We start from the raw sequence: 16,172 nt of genomic DNA, 5'->3' as shown, positions 1-16,172 counted from the left end.
ACCTGTGAGGGTTTCTGGACAATATCTGTCATTGTTTTGTGTTGTTAATTGATTTCCAATAGTAAATATATACATACATTTGCATAAAGCAGCATATTTGCCAACATGTTGATAAGAGTATTGAATACTTGACAAATCTCCCTTTAAGGTACATTTTGAACAGATACAAAATGTGCGATTAATCGGCATTAAATATTTTAATCGATTGACAGCCCTAATATATTTATTATTGTAAAGGGGAGACTCGTGGGTACCCATAGAACCCATTTTCATTCACATATCTTGAGATCAAAGTTCAAGGGACCCCTTAGAAAATGGCATTACTTAACATATCTCCCTTTAAGGTACATTTTGAACAGATAAAAAAATGTATGATTGATTTGCGATTAATTGTTATTAACTACGGACAATCATGCAATTAATCCCGATTAAATATTTGAATTGATTGACAGCCGTAGTTAAAACACATTTAATCAGTATGAGTTTGGATTAAAACATTTAACTTTGTGATGAGGAGGAATATATGTCGGGCTCACCTGTAAGACTTTACCCTGTGGGCTCTCCTCGAATAGCAGTGCTTGCTGGTACAGTGGGTCAAGTGTTTTCCGTGCAATCTTGGTTTTCTTTTTGGCTACGTACGCTCCATTATTCAGCAGATAGACCTTGACGTATGGAGCTGAAGGCAGAGACAGAGCAATAAAAAAGCCATTAGTGAGGAACACAGAGACTCTCCAATAGAATCCAGATCAGATCTCACGGCTGCTTCTATCTTTATGGGAAGGGAAAGCACAGAGCAAGCTTTTGGCCGGGTCTATCTACTGGATGCAGAGTGTTTATCATATAATAATGTGAGGAATGTATGACTGATGTCTTGAGGGGACGGGGAGGGATTAGTTAGCTCTTTCAGGTTGCTCAGGTTCTCACCAGGGAGGTTTTTGGATCCTGGCTTTTGTACGAGTCCTCGAGCCCTGATAACTTCCACCTCCAGCTGACTCTTTTTCTCCATCATACCGATCTGGATGTCACCTGGGAACAGCAGAAAAGGGAAAAGACGGTTGGTTCATACGACAGGAAGATGATGACGGTGCGTACAGTAGAGCTAAAAGGTGCTGACAGCTGCAAGGTGAACATGCAGTCAGAAGAACATCGGTGGTAGTCACTGCACACTTAGAAATATATGAGTAGGGATCTTTTATTAATACTGATGAGAGCAGTATATTGCATACTTAATATTTCATTAGATTCATTATGTCACACTATATTATTGCATTATATAGTATCCTATACTATATAATGCTATAAACTATATTATTACTATATTAATATAGATATATTTACATATTATTACTTATCATAATATTATATTACATTGTATTGTACCCTGTTATAGTAGTTAGTATCTCACAATTACATATAAATACACTATAACATGACATTATATACAGTATAGTGTAATAGATGTAATATAATATCTCATATATGAACCTCTGTCATACCACATTACATATGATGTCTAGTACACTTATCTTGCTGACTGCTACTATCACACCACTTTGTCACTTTTCTGAGAGACGGTACTGCACTATTAGTTTAAGGTTCAACACCAGTAGTATGGAGGACAGAACCTGCCAAAATCAAAAATCAATAAATAAATGACTTGGTAAATAATTCATAATTAAAGGGACTGTTTGTAACTTCTTACACGTATAAATCATTGCGGGTCGGTGTCCCATGCGTGCTCGCGTGTGGCTACGCTGTTCAGACTCAGACTCCAACACAAACTACACGGAAGCACCAAAACCTCTTGGTTGTATCTAGTGAAGCCCGTCTGTGTTGGATGGGGAGACCATGGCTTTGGTCTCCAGGACCGGAGTCTCTGCTGTACTCTGCTCCTCTGCCTGCTTCCCTTCACTCACACACTGCGCTCGTTCTTGCTCTTTCGCTCCACTCTCACGTGCATGTGCGCACCCTACACACTGCAGAAGAGTTAGTTTAGCTCTGAGAATATCTAGTGAATGTTCAGTGGACGTTTGTGCAGAAATAATTGCTGCAGCTCCTCCAGACCAACAGAGGTTTCCCGTGTCTTGTGAAGTGACGGGGCTCTGCAGAGAGAAACGTTATCGTCTCCGACCAAAACTCCGGTGTCTCCCCTGTTCCCTCCGGCCACGGTCGGGAGGCTGAGGCAGGAAAAGCCAACACTAGGATCAGCATTGATTCATGGAGAGACCTTCGTCTGGTCAGCTAACATTACTGCCAAGCAGCTGAAATATAGAGTGATATTGTGCTTTTAGTTGACGTGTGTCGCCTCACTGTTTTGAGGGATGCTCGTTCATTTCTATGTAGAGCGAGCACAAGCATGAGCTCGAGCAACAGGACGCTGACTTTCGTTGACTTAACGGCCACAGGTGTCACTGTTACAGTTTTTCTCAATTGTTTACACACAAATACTGGTACTTGACACACAATGACCACAACATGTAACTCATGCACCAACCCCCTGAACCAGTTCTGCTAAACTACAAGCACAATTCCTGCTTTACACTCAAATTGCAGTTCTAAAACACACTTTTTTCAAAACACTACACACAATTCTCTGCATTTGGCACAATTTTCATGAAGAAAATCTCGTTTTCACAAGGAACACACTGTCATTCAAAATTCTAAAGTCAATTGCCCTACTATGCACACTGACTCATCACATGGGCAAACACCTGTCACACAGTGTTACAATTAGCAATCATGGAAAGTGTATGACCGAAATCCACAAACGCGTATACCCCTTCTCCAAGCTATGGAAGACGCATGTGGAGATATAGCAGTTGATGCTTTTCATGGCTGGATTCGACATGCTAAGCGATATTTCCCCCGCTGCTTGGCCAGGGAAAACATTGCTTGTGATGTGGATGAGGTGCTGTGGCCAGACCGAAACAGAAGAGAGGATGCAGCATAGTTTTTTTTCCTGTTTTTTTTACTGTAACTGTATACAGTAAATTCTTCTGTTGTTTTGTATGTAGACCACTGTATGTGCAACTTTGTGTTGGTTGGGATGTACACTGTGTACATTGTTTTTGTGGGGAAAATAAAATATATTTGTTACCGTGTATTTGTGTATTCTGAGTATAAAAACAATATTCTAAAATATTTCACAACACACTTATGTATGTACTGTCTGTAGTAAAACAAACACTGAACAAAAAAAAGGCCTAAGTCATTATGATGAATGGAGAAGAAGTGTTTTCCATTCATCATAGTGTTTTACATTGAGCACATCAGTGTTCAACTGGTTCTTATAAATGTCTATTCATATGATGGTTTGTGTGTGTCATTTGAAAACAAAATACCATTTTGAGAAGAAATAAAATTTTTTTGAATGTAAAGTTTCATTTTGCAGGAGAATTGAGGGGTTTTGCCCATTGTGTGTGTGTTTTTTTGATTTGTGTGTAGAGTTCTGAGAGTATGAGGCATGCTTTCAGAAAATGTGTGTAAACAATCGAGAAAAACTGTAACAAGACATTTCTGATTCTTACAAACAGTTTAAGTCATTAAATGTAACAAAAATAATTTAAAAAATAAATGTAGCCATTCATTAATTAATAAAATGTGACGTAAATTGATATTTCTGTTTTAATTTGCTCCTTTATTTATTCATCTTTGTATGTATTCCCTTATTTATTTACTCTTCTGCTTAATTTTCACTTTTACTTATTAATGTATTAATTTACTTTTCCTTTTTTTTTCATTTGTTTTTTATTTAATTATTTTTGCATTTATTTTTCTTTATTTTATATTCATTTTAAAATGTATGTATTTATTTACTTATTTCTGCACAATTTTCCCTTTGCATTTCATCCCTTATTTATTTCCCCAAACTTGTTTATTTTTGTACTCTTTTCTTTACACATTTCTTTACACATTTGTTTTTGCATTTCTACCTCATTATGCAAATGAGGGGCCTATCACTCAACGTGTGTCATCCCATCAGAGCATCATGGGTCAGAGTGCAAAAATGGACCATATGCTAGCCAGCTAGCTGCTCTGCCTGGTACCGATACAGGTGTGCGTTATTATCAGGTATCCAGTTATTTATTGATTTATTTATTCATTTTGGCAGGTTCCATCCTCCATACTGTAGGGAGTAACCGAAGTATATTGCTTGCCTTGTTATTTCGACTTGAATTTCACTTGCACTTGTAGAGTTTTAATTTTTATATCTATGCTCATTCCTTATTATTATTTCCTCCTTGGGTATCAACAGAAGCTTATCTTATATAGCTTATCTTTAAAAAATGACTGATTAATAATCAGAATATAATATCATGAAAAATAAAATAAAATCTATAAATATACGTTAAAATAATATTCAATTAATATTGTAAAGGCAAAAAAATTGGAAAAAAAGAAAATAAATAAATAATTTAAAAACATATACAAGCAAACACATAAGAAAAAGAGAAAAATATTTAAAAAATATTAAAAAGGAGAAAGAGGAGAGGAGTGTCAGGAGAGCTTGAGGAGGGGAGAGTCAGAGGAGAGGAGATGAGAGTCAGAGGAGAGGAGAGTCAGAGGAGAGGAGAGGAGAGTCAGAGGAGAGGAGAGTCAGAGGAGAGGAGAGGAGAGTGTGAGGAGAGGAGAGTCAGAGGAGAGGAATGGAGAGTCAGAGGAGAGGAATGGAGAGGAGAGGAGAGCGTGAGGAGGGGAATGGAGAGGAGAGTCAGGAGAGGAGAGGAGAGGAGAGGAGAGGAGAGTCAGAGGAGAGTGTGAGGAGAGGAGAGTCAGAGGAGAGGAATGGAGAGTCAGAGGAGAGGAATGGAGAGGAGAGGAGAGCGTGAGGAGGGGAATGGAGAGGAGAGTCAGAGGAGAGGAGAGGAGAGGAGAGGAGAGTCAGAGGAGAGGAATGGAGAGTCAGAGGAGAGGAATGGAGAGGAGAGGAGAGCGTGAGGAGGGGAATGGAGAGGAGAGTCAGAGGAGAGGAGAGGAGAGGAGAGGAGAGTCAGAGGAGAGTGTGAGGAGAGGAGAGTCAGAGGAGAGCAAAGGAGAGAACGATCAAGAGGAGAGGAGAGGAGAGCAAAGGAGATGAAAGGAGAGATGAGTATCATCAGCATGTTACCTATTGCAGGAGTAGCCAGTGTTTGCCGTCCCACTAGCTGAGCCGGTCCAAGGCCATCCAGGAAATCACTGAACTGACTGCTGGCCCCCAGATTGACTCCAGAGAAGAGCAAACTAACACAGAAAACACACAAACACCGATTCATTAGGATAAAAATGGGCGCTATCACCACACTGTCAGTAGACTGTAGGCAGTCGGCATACTTTCAGACTTCAGAGCTCATATCGCTGCCTTCAGGAGAACCCATTTGCTGCCCGTCATTATTTACAGCACGAAAAACATTTCGGAAAATGGCGAAGTGAGAGAATCCATCACAGAAAACACCAGGCCTTAATTAGATTCAGTCAAAGTGTGTGTTTTATCATTGCTTCACTGAGCCAACGTTTTTTTTGACAGAGTGCTCATTATATTACACTCTGTTTACGGTCAGTCACCCGACACATGTACATGCAGAGATGAAGTGTACGCCTGGATATAATCCCTCACAACGTGTTGGCAAACACACTTAACTGCCACTCATGTCATTTTACTGAGGGGGGGTTTAGTGGGCAGCTAGCTTCATCAGTGTAACGTTTGCTATTTGAAATCAATGAAAAAGAAAATAGAATCAACAGCATTCTCCTTCCCCCTGAGACCCGCGGGATCGGGAAGGTACAGATATATGAAAAGACCTATGACCTAATGATAATGCTCCAAATTTGCTAGCATGGCCCATTTTCAAAGCGGTCCCTTGACCTCTGACCTCCAGATATGTGAACGAAATGGGTTCTATGGGTACCCACGAGTCTCCCCTTTACAGACATGCCCACTTTATGATAATCACATGCAATTCTTTTTTAAATGCAGTATAAATGTGTTATTTTCATCTAATTTAAAATGATGTGTTTGAATATCTCTGCATACTGGGGTCCCTGAATTACATAAATTGGGTATCACTGTAAAGCTGAGACTCTTGTGGATCCGATGAGCCCAACTGTATTCATGTGTGCTATAGACCATTTTCTGAAACTTGACCAGACTGTATAAAATGACCTGTGGTGACCTCTAGGATAATCACAGCCTCATGAAACTTTACAGCCACAAACTAGAAACCTAGAGCATTCAGAGGATGGATGACTTTCCTAGCTAGATTAACAATTACGGGATTTATGAGCAGTTTAAACAACACACAAGTGCTCGCCATCCAATCGCTGAAAAATGCAATTCTTGCAGAAGTCTCCAAATGTCAAAAGTTTTTGACACCAAATCACAGCATGGCTTTTTCTGTGATGTTCCTCGATGTCTTGGTGTCTTAATGTGGTATTTTGGAGGGATTATCGATTATTTTGTATCAATTCTCCAGTGGTAAAAAATGGTTAAATTTAGCACCAAATGTGTGTATCGATGCAAAAATTACTGCAACAACTTATGAGACATAATAGAGCATGAGAATGACCATCATATACCTCTATCATAATGTTCTAAACCCTTTATTTGTTCTGATTTATGACTAGAACAACTTGACTCAAATTAATCTTCAGGTTCCCAGCTTTCAGATGATGTACACCACTTCTATGTGACATCTACTGTTGATCTGCTATCTCCTCCTAAAGACCCCCTGGACTCCCCTAAAGAAGACAAAAACGTGTCTATTGTGGATCTCAGAGGGATGAGTGAGAAAAAATTAATAAAGGAGGGAAAAATGGTTGATTGAAGCAGGAAGTGTGCGGTTTACTGACTTTCCCTCAGAGTTGCAGCTGTTCATGCTGCCGTTGTTGGACTCTCTGCTGGGCTGGCGGCTCATGTTCCTGGTCAGCTCTACTGCCATGCCGGTCTCCGTGCTCCTTTGGATGGGTGCACCCTTCTCCTTCTTACTCTTCCCCTCTGGATGAAAGAGGAGAGACATCACAATGTTGGAGTCAGAGGTGCTGTTGGAGTTATTTTTCACCTTTATTTCACCAGACAGAATGTGCAGATGTGCTCTTTTACTTTTTTTTCGCCCTGTCTAAGGGCTGATTCAGAAGGAGAGTACAAGTCTACTGAAAAACAGTATTGATGAAATGAGTGACGTCTGCACACTGAGTGTGTTGTTAATTGATTTCCAATAATAAATATATATATACATTTACATAAAGCAGCATATTTTCCCACTCCCATGTTGATAAGAATATTAAATTCTTAATTTGATGATTCATTGCGATAAAATAAATATAGATAAATATTTCAATCGATTGACAGCCCTAATCTTGACTTTTAGTCACTGGTATGGGTCAAGCTGGAATCCTACATTTCCCATAATGCAACTAAAAAGCATCTTTTGTTAGCCCCTCTCTGTCTTGTAAATACACACGTCCCTCGAACTTCACAGCCCCAGTGTGTGACAGGCTTTCTGACATCCAGGTTGAGATAACCCCTGTAGACATCATCAGTCATTTTTTCAGACTTTAAGTTCCTCCAGAGCCACAAAAGACCTAATACAACCGTTTTCACAGGCTGAATAGTACCCCCCCACCCCCCACCCCACCAGTAAACAGGACTCCATATGTAAAATCGTTGCATTGTCCCTTTAAATCATTGCTGCCCCACAAAATGTTACATTTAGAAAAAGAAAAATCACAGATTAAGAAGCAAAGTCCCTTTAACTCACGTTGTGGTAAGGAAACAACAAAACAGTGTAAAGAAGTGGGCCAGCTTCCAGAGCACATTTATCAATGAAGTATGGCCTTTTTTATATCAAACAATTCACTGGTGGAAAAGAAAATAACAAGACAGCCTACAGATCCAGTTCCGTGACTTCTCTTTCTGAAGCACTGCCAGAGTCGCACCCATGTCCTGCTGAGGCTGGTAATCAGTAGTAAACAGGAAATTGTTGGGCAGAAAAGCAACCCAAACAACAGTGTGTGTGACCAGCACACACTTGGACTGGGGTGTGTCCGACCTTCTGACTCATAATATTGGCAGATATGGTGCAAAGACAAAAATGTAGCTGCATTCCTGAGCCTCCCTTCATCCCTTGTGCATGCTGAGCATGAGAGGATTTCTTTACATCTAGCATGTGAGCTTCATATAAGTAAGAATTATCTTAAAATCCTAAAGTTGAAGTCTCCCTTACCTGCTTTCTGCTCTCATCTATCACGAACAGGAACGATTTTTCAAATGAAGGTTGATCTCTGCACTATCTGTGCTTTTTACATCAGGAGAGGAGGCGGGGGGGGGCGAGAGGCCCCCTTAGGCTTAATGTTCTCTAATAGCTTTTTATGTCCACTACAAAGGAGGAGGAGTACAGTGTTTGGCTTTCATCACGAGTCCTACACACCACCCTGTGGTAAAAGTGCATGCTGGACTCCGACCAGCCAGACACTGCTGTGTGACTGGGAGCTGAGCTGCGAGGGGCTCTCAGCATGGCCACGATGTTCTGAAACTCTCTGAAATGTATTATTTGGTTGTTTGTCTTTCTAACGAGCGCCGGGGAAGCGGAAGTTTGACTTTTACACAACAAAAAGGACACTGCTTCGGTACAGTCTGCTCCTCAGGACAAATCTTCTGGATTGGCTCGATGTGAAACACAGTCTCAGAGTTTTCAGGTTTTTAAAACATAAATTAAACTGTATGTTGTTGAGTACTTTAATGGTACATGTCCACAGGGGCGTTTTTTTGTTTTATCGCAAGGGAGCGCCTTGTTTCACAGGGATGCACAAATAGCTGGATCGGGTATTGGAGACAATGGGTCCAATCTATTCAATTTAGCTCAATGTTTATATACTACATACATTATAGACTGGAATTGTAATTCCTGTTTAATTTTTGACCAATTTGTTGCTGCATTAAAAAGGTTTACACTTGTTGTTGTATTGTAAATTTGGTTCCTGTTCCTGAAGATTTTTTACCAAGTTGCTAGTGTACAATTTATTATTTTAATAATAAATACAAATTCTGCTAATTTTGAAGATTTTTTACCAATCTGCTGGTGTTCGATTTATTACTTTAAAGCTGCAGTAGGCAGTATATTTTTGGCATCATTGAGCAAAAATTCCATAATAACCTTTCAGCATATTGTAATTCAAGTGTTCTGAGAGAAAACTAGACTTCTGCTCCTCCTCATGGCTCTGTTTTCAGGCTTTAGAACATCTGGCCTGTGACGGGAGACTTTGACCAATCACAGGTCATTTCATTGAGAGAGCTTTCCTATTGGCTGTGCTCTGGTCATGTGACCGGAACTTGGCGTTCCTTCACCAGATTTCACAATGGCGGCAGCGTCACAGACTCTCATTTTACAGCAAAACTGTGCACTACACGATGATTCTGAAAACATTTGAGGAGAGAAATAGGCATTAACGTAACAGAATATTGATTAATATTTGATCAGCGCTGCCTAGTTTGACCGTTTGGTCGGAGTTTGCGAGTGATTAACAGCCAGCTCTCATTGACAGCAGATGGACAGCAGACCTCAGATCAGATCTTACTGCTTGTTTTCCTCCAGTCTGTGAAATGAGGCCGTTAGGAGCACTGTCAGGATATAGTAACCGTTTTATAAAAATAACTTTTTTTATTCATATTTGCTCCAATCTCGCCTACTTCAGCTTTAATAATAAATAAAAATTCAATTTCTATAAATAAAACAAATTTACATTTTACATTTTGTTTTACAAAGTTAAGAAAACCATATTTAAGTCTCAGCCTGATGTTGCCTTACACATTAAGAATGATCCAAGTCACTTCCACACAGTGAGGCAAACAGCTTATTAATTAAACACTGGTATCAGATCGGTACTCGGTATCGGCCGATACCCAAAGCCCAGGTATCTGTACCGGTATCGGGACTTAAAAAGTCGGATCGGTGCATCTCTACTTCCCAGCATTGGACGCTTGATAGGTTGCCACTTAGGCAAGCTGCTCCCAGCTTTCAAAACGGAACCAACATGGCGCCTCGTCTGGAAACGGTCTTGTTTTATATTGCAAAAATAGTTCACCGAAATGTGTTTCTGAAAAGATTTTATTCCACGCAGTTGCTAAATCTGAGTATGCGAGTCACGCCCGATGCCCCTGATTTGCATAAAGTAGCCTAGTTAGTAGGGATGTTAATAATTAACCGTTTAACCAACATTAAGAATTTTAACCGATTAACGCTATCAGTTAAACGGTTAAAAGAAATCTAAAAAAAAATTTAAAAGCTGAGCAAAACTCAGCTTGTCATTTAAAGGGGAATAGCTGGTCCACCTTGACAGCCCACCTTAAGTGAGTCTGAGCCGAAGTTACAGATACAGGAAGTTGGTTCGGGTCTTGAGGAGTTGTAGCATTTAGTCACCGACAAATAAATTGTACACACTACACAGTTAAGTTCACAGCTGTAACGCCACCGGCAACCACACACCCACTGTCGCCACACACACACGGTTTGTCGGAAACTCGCTAAAGTTACGCCGCGCTGACAGACCGCATGTGTGTGACAACGGCGAGCACGAAGCCAACAGCAATGCTACAGCTGTGAAAGTAGCAAAAACACATACAGGTCTGTCGGACACTCAGTAACGTTACGCCGAGTTGACAGAGTAGCCGGGCAGACACACTGCTGACAACCTCACAGCTAAACTAACTGATGGAGTTGTCTGTTTTGCACATACACTGCAGCTGGTGATAAAAGATGGATTTAACCTGTTTGTATATCAGCTTTTCTTTGCAGCTGGGCGGCTTGTTAGGCACTAAAAATAGCACCGCTGCGTGAAACACATTAATCTTACGGTTAACGGTTAATAATCGGTTAACGGTTAATAATCGGTTAACAAGGGTCGGTTATCGGTTAGAAAAAACTTCAAAATGTGCATCACTAGCCTAGACCTCAACTTTATGCAAATGAGGAGCGGCCAACGTGATGCCCTGTCTCTCGAAATCACGCCGGCATGCTACCAGAATGCATTGCACGGCTGCTTACCTAGACAATGAATAGGAAACGTGGAAAGGAGATAGGCTATGGACATGAATACCATTAGTAAACGCTTTTGGGTTTGAATGTAGCATGGTGCAGGGCCTTTGAATGTGCTTTGGTGTGAGTGTGTTACTATAACCGTTTGCAATCTGCTAAAACCAAAATCAACCTGCTCCCAGAGACGCATCATAATAGTGCCAGTAAGACACTTGGTTACTAGGGAACAAAAATGTGCCTATTTTGTGCACCCATCAGCCATCACCATTATGCTCCAGCACCTGTAAATCATCTAAATCATTTCATATTCAGCCCGTCGCCAGGAAAAAATGTCGGCATTGGACGTTTCTGCAAACCAGGGATATGTTGACGTTTTTTGCATTCGGTCAGAGCAAGCAACGCAGTTTAAATAGAGAAAGAGACATGCCGGGCGGGCGGGAGGTAGGGGAGGTGGATGGGCCCAAAAAACACCAGGCTTTCATCCAGGAGACCGCTGTTTGCGTCACGTTACAATCAGCTGTTAGTTTGTGTCACAACGTTCAGCGTCACTTTCACCGTACAAACAGAGTAGTTTTGAGCCCAACCATGTAGTTATTTCCTTGTTATGTTGTTACATTATTATTTGAACACAAATCATGATATTTTTCTAACCTTAACTCTCATGTCATTTCTGGTCAAAAGAAACCCAAAATGCCGAACTCAAGGCTTCAAAACCGCAGTCCACAAACTAATGGGTGACGTCACGGTGACTACGTCAACTTCTTATATGCAGTCTATGGTCATTCCCCATTGATCCCGCCCCTGGTTTTCCGTCATCTCTCCACTATTGACTATCAATAAAGGCATAAAATCACCCCCCCCAATCCTTTTTTTTTTTTTAAAAAAGGCAGAGATGTTTTGGTCTCAGGTGCAACACCTGTTGTGTTGGTTGTTCATGTTGATAAACTGCACAGTTCAGCGCAACTTGCTACATTAAAAAAGTTCATTTTCATGCTATTTTTTGCAGCCTTGCTAAATGAAATTTACACATTACTTGAAAATAAAAAAACAAGAAAATAAAATGTGTGTGTGAGTATCATTGACTTAGTGTCTACACTATTTTTTTGGGAGGAAATTTGCCACATTCATATCACACATAACTTGCGGGATACACAGCCACCACTGATTATTTTAGGGTTGCCGTGGCAACTCACCAGGGCCACTGATCTGCGAAGTGCTGCGGCTGCGGCGGTTGCCAACAATGGCCACCACTCGCGCGCTGAGGCTGGAGCGTCTCTTCTTGCTGCCGCCGCCCACCGTGCCCAGCGCCGTGTCTGATTGGCTGCCGTCAGTGCGCTCCTGGGTGTAGATCTCTCCGCTCACACTGGAGCTCTTCAGCATTTTGCGGCCCACCGATCGCATCTGCCGACTGGAGAGAGAGAGGACACTAGGTGACACCGTGATCTGGTGTAATAGAGCGTTATTGAGGTCTCTGTAACTTCCTCTATACTGTACCTTCAAAAGCAGCAAAGGATGATAAGAAGTGGTGCGTGATGATAATTGTAACATTTCAAACTGACTGTGGTTGAGGAATAATGTTTAATCACACAACATGTCAATCAAATAACAGATGAGTATACAGCTGGGATCCCAAAGGAAGGGAGATGATGATGACAGACAAAGGACTAAGGGTGCTTTCACATCAGGGACCCGGGCCCGGATCAGAGTACACTTGTCCCCAAAGTCCAGTTGGATTGATTAGTGTGAACGCTCCGTACCGTACTCGGGCACGGTTTGTCGATCCGTACCGGAGTCCACTTGAAAAGGTGGTCTGGAGTACAGATCATGTCTACTCGGGTACGGTTCGCATCAGGTGTGAAAGCCAACCGTACCAAAACACGGAAGTGGACCGCTATTTAATGTGAGTAACGTTAGCAGTTAGGGAGTAGTTTTGAAAGGGCAGGCTTTTTTCAACGCCGCCGATCTCCACCGAAATCTGTTTACATAAAACAGTTTCATATCTATGTCTGTATTTGTGCGCGGCATGCGCCGATCTCATCCTCAGAACTGCACGGCCGTGGATGATACAGCAGGAAGGCCGGCGAGAGGTTCCTTAAAATATAGACGTTAATAGGCGATGGGGTTGAGTGATGTTTGTTATTTTAATTAGCTGATTTAATGGTTTGTCTGTGAAGAACGAGAGACGCTCAGCTGCTCAGTGGGCAGAGATAGAGACAGGGTGGGGGGGGTAGACAACGTGTAGAGTCGGCCTATTTTCACATCAAACTCTGTGAAATCAGAGTTTATTTCAGTCAAACCAGAGTTGGTGATTGTTGGAAAGACTATCGACGACAGTAGTGGTGAGTTTTATTTAGTTTCTGTCGGTTTGAATGAAGTGTTTTACGATGCTCCGCTACTTAAACAGCTGATCTCAACATAAACAAATACACGTGGATGATGACACAAGTGTACTTGGGTACGGAACAACTTTACTAATGTGAAAGCTGAGCAGAGAGGGGGGGCAATCGTACTCGGGCACGGTACGGATCAATCGTACCTAATGTGAAAACCCCCTAAAACTTCAAAATGAGAGTTTGGTGGTTTGATGTATGTGCTGTCATTTGGGCCACAACTCTCTAGAAAAAGAGATCTCAAGAGAGCCTCCTGGTTCTGGTTAAATGTTCTAGCAGTCCAAAGCTGATAATCACATCATGCATTAAAGTTCATTCCTCTCAAACGAGCCACTACACGCGGACAGAAGCTACCAAGCGCTCGATGCTGCCTTCTAGGGGTTCGGAGGAGCCGCCGCATGTCGGTCCCCTCAGAGGGGGTCAAAGTGCTGCAGGAGAGCCCAGCTACGCTGCCCCTATCACCCACAGCCCCCACTCCCATTGGGCCCCTGACAGCCACAGTCCAGCGGCCCAGGGGATCCAGTGAACGACTGGGAAGGGGGAGGGTGGTTTGAGGCCTTTCCACCGCCCCCTGCAGGGGGGTCAGGGAAGGGCGTGCAGCAGCAGAGGGAGAGGATGGGAGGGGAGGATCCAGGTCTGGAGGATGGAGGGGGTCCTGGCAGTCACAACACAGGAGGCATGCAAGGAGGGATCGGAGGGATCTGAGACATGCAGAGGGGATTGCACAAACATACACAGAAAACAAAGAAGGGCCAAATGTAACAAAAATGACAAATTATATTGTACAAAATGCAAATTGATATGCATTTATGTACAGTGTAACATATAGAAACATACCAGTCATATCATATTTGGGGGTTTTTTGGGGGGCTTTTTTTTTTTTTAAAGCTGGACTGTAGCTAAACTAATGCCCACGAAACTGTTCAATATTTGTCATTTCAAAAATGTATCAGCAGGAAAATGTATCTTTTTGTGTAGTTTTATCTGAAAGGTCACTATTAAAAATTCATAGTATAGTATATCGCAAAATGTCTTGAAAAAAAAGTCAGTATAATATGTCAAAAAATTGGGAAAATGTCATAGTGTAGTATGTCAAAAAATGTCATAAAAATGTTTAAGTGTAGTTTGTCGAAGATGTCATTGATAAAAGTCACGTGTAAACAAACACAATAAAAGGTGGGGAATCTGAAGATGAATTCAACTCAATTTAAGCAAAAAAAGCCAACTTGAGCAGCGTCCGGTGAATTATATGAAATAGATGAAGAGCAGTATATAAAAAACAAAGTCATATCAAGCAGGGGGAACAGGTTAAAGAACATAGGTAACAGAAGAAAAAGACGTAAGAAGGGTTCAAATGTCAAAGTAACCTCACGCCACCTGTTTCCCTTCATCTGTATGTACTCAGTCACTTCCATAAGCTATCATCAGACTGGCCTGAAGCAGATGTGAGAGTATCCACTGAATACAGATGTTATATATCCTACTCTGAGTGAAAACTGACCTGAGGCCAGCTGTACTTGTACATCACTGGAGTACTAATTCCTCTCTAAAAAGTGACCCCATGTCTAAATTATAGATAAGCCACATTACAGGCCTTCTAAAGCTGACTGACCACTTGCGATTTTTGTGGCTGTAGCGGGCTCAGTTTTAAAGCTAGAGATAAATCATATGAAACTAAAAAAAACCTAAGGAATCCATCGGTACCAACCATGACGTACTAGCTTATCGGGAAGGAGGCTAAATAAATTACACTAAATTTTGGTGAGGAGAAACTGACAAGGCCATTTTCAAAGGGGTCCCTTGACCTTTGACCTCCAGATATGTGAATGAAAATGGGATTTGTGGGTACCCACGAGTCTCCCCTTTACAGACATGCCCACTTTATGATAATCACATGCAGTTTGGGGCAAGTCATAGTCAAGTCAGCACACTGACACACTGACAGCTGTTGTTGCCTGTTGGGCTGCAGTTTGCCATGTTGTGATTTGAGCATATGTTTTATGTTAAATGCAGTACCTGTGAGGGTTTCTGGACAATATGTATAATTGCTTTGTGTTGTTAATTGATTTCTAATAATAAATATATTCTTACATTTGCATAAAGCAGCATATTAGCTTACTCCCATGTTGATAAGAGGATTAAATACTTGACACATCTCCCTTTAAGGTACATTTTGAACAGATAAAAAATGTGATTAATTGTGATTGAATATTTTGATCGATTGACAGCCTTATTTTTAATAAATGGTTGATGATTTTTTGGGGAATTCAAACTTGTATTTCGGTGTTTGTCTAATCATGTTTGGGTGTCCACATACTTTGGGCCATATTTTTTGTGATAGTCTTTTTTTTATTGAGAAGGAAATCTCTTTTGTAACTTTCAAATTGACCCACTGTCTCTTTCACATTTTTTTTCACTCTCTCTCTCTCTCTCTCTCTGTCTCACACACACACCTTCGACTCCAGAAAGTGTGTCAAAGGCCGTGGGGTTGTGCTTTTATAACGCTCTATTTGGATTGATCTGTGGTAAGGCCATAAAGACCAGGGCCTTCTCTCTCTCTCTCTCTCCTCCTCCCAGACCTCAATACATTAGCCAGCTAATAAGCTGCACTACATCAGCGCGTGGCCCACTGAGGACCACTGGGATGGGCTCGTTTGTCCCTGTCAGCACACTGCGACTGGTCAGCAGGGATGTGTGTGTGCCTATAATAAAGAGAACGTGGGGAGTTTTTTGTGAGTTTTTATTTTTTTTGTCTGCCTTTTAATTATTTATTTCA

At 41.4% G+C, this 16,172-nt stretch overlaps 1 protein-coding gene across 33 annotated transcripts in view; it reads right to left on the bottom strand.

The window, feature by feature from the left end:
- Positions 1 to 16,172, bottom strand: part of LOC141765101 (regulating synaptic membrane exocytosis protein 1-like) — a 126,687-nt gene that overhangs the window by 3,169 nt on the left and 107,346 nt on the right. For 32 of the 33 annotated variants that reach the window (XM_074631006.1, XM_074630970.1, XM_074631004.1 and 29 more), the window contains 5 exons: positions 12,200 to 12,414; positions 6,826 to 6,970; positions 5,108 to 5,220; positions 925 to 1,026; positions 537 to 676 (listed from right to left, as the gene is read on the bottom strand). In XM_074631006.1, coding sequence (XP_074487107.1) covers positions 537 to 676; positions 925 to 1,026; positions 5,108 to 5,220; positions 6,826 to 6,970; positions 12,200 to 12,414 — 715 coding nt within the window. Of the gene's footprint in view, positions 1 to 536; positions 677 to 924; positions 1,027 to 5,107; positions 5,221 to 6,825; positions 6,971 to 12,199; positions 12,415 to 13,218; positions 14,098 to 16,172 lie in introns of those variants that run through there. The other variant, XM_074631001.1, reaches the window with a different exon arrangement.

The sequence above is a fragment of the Sebastes fasciatus genome, chromosome 3 (genome assembly GCF_043250625.1).
Source record: "Sebastes fasciatus isolate fSebFas1 chromosome 3, fSebFas1.pri, whole genome shotgun sequence".
Taxonomy (NCBI): domain Eukaryota; kingdom Metazoa; phylum Chordata; class Actinopteri; order Perciformes; family Sebastidae; genus Sebastes; species Sebastes fasciatus.
The sequence above is the reverse complement of the archived record's forward strand: the minus strand, read 5'-3'. Positions and strand labels throughout refer to the sequence as shown.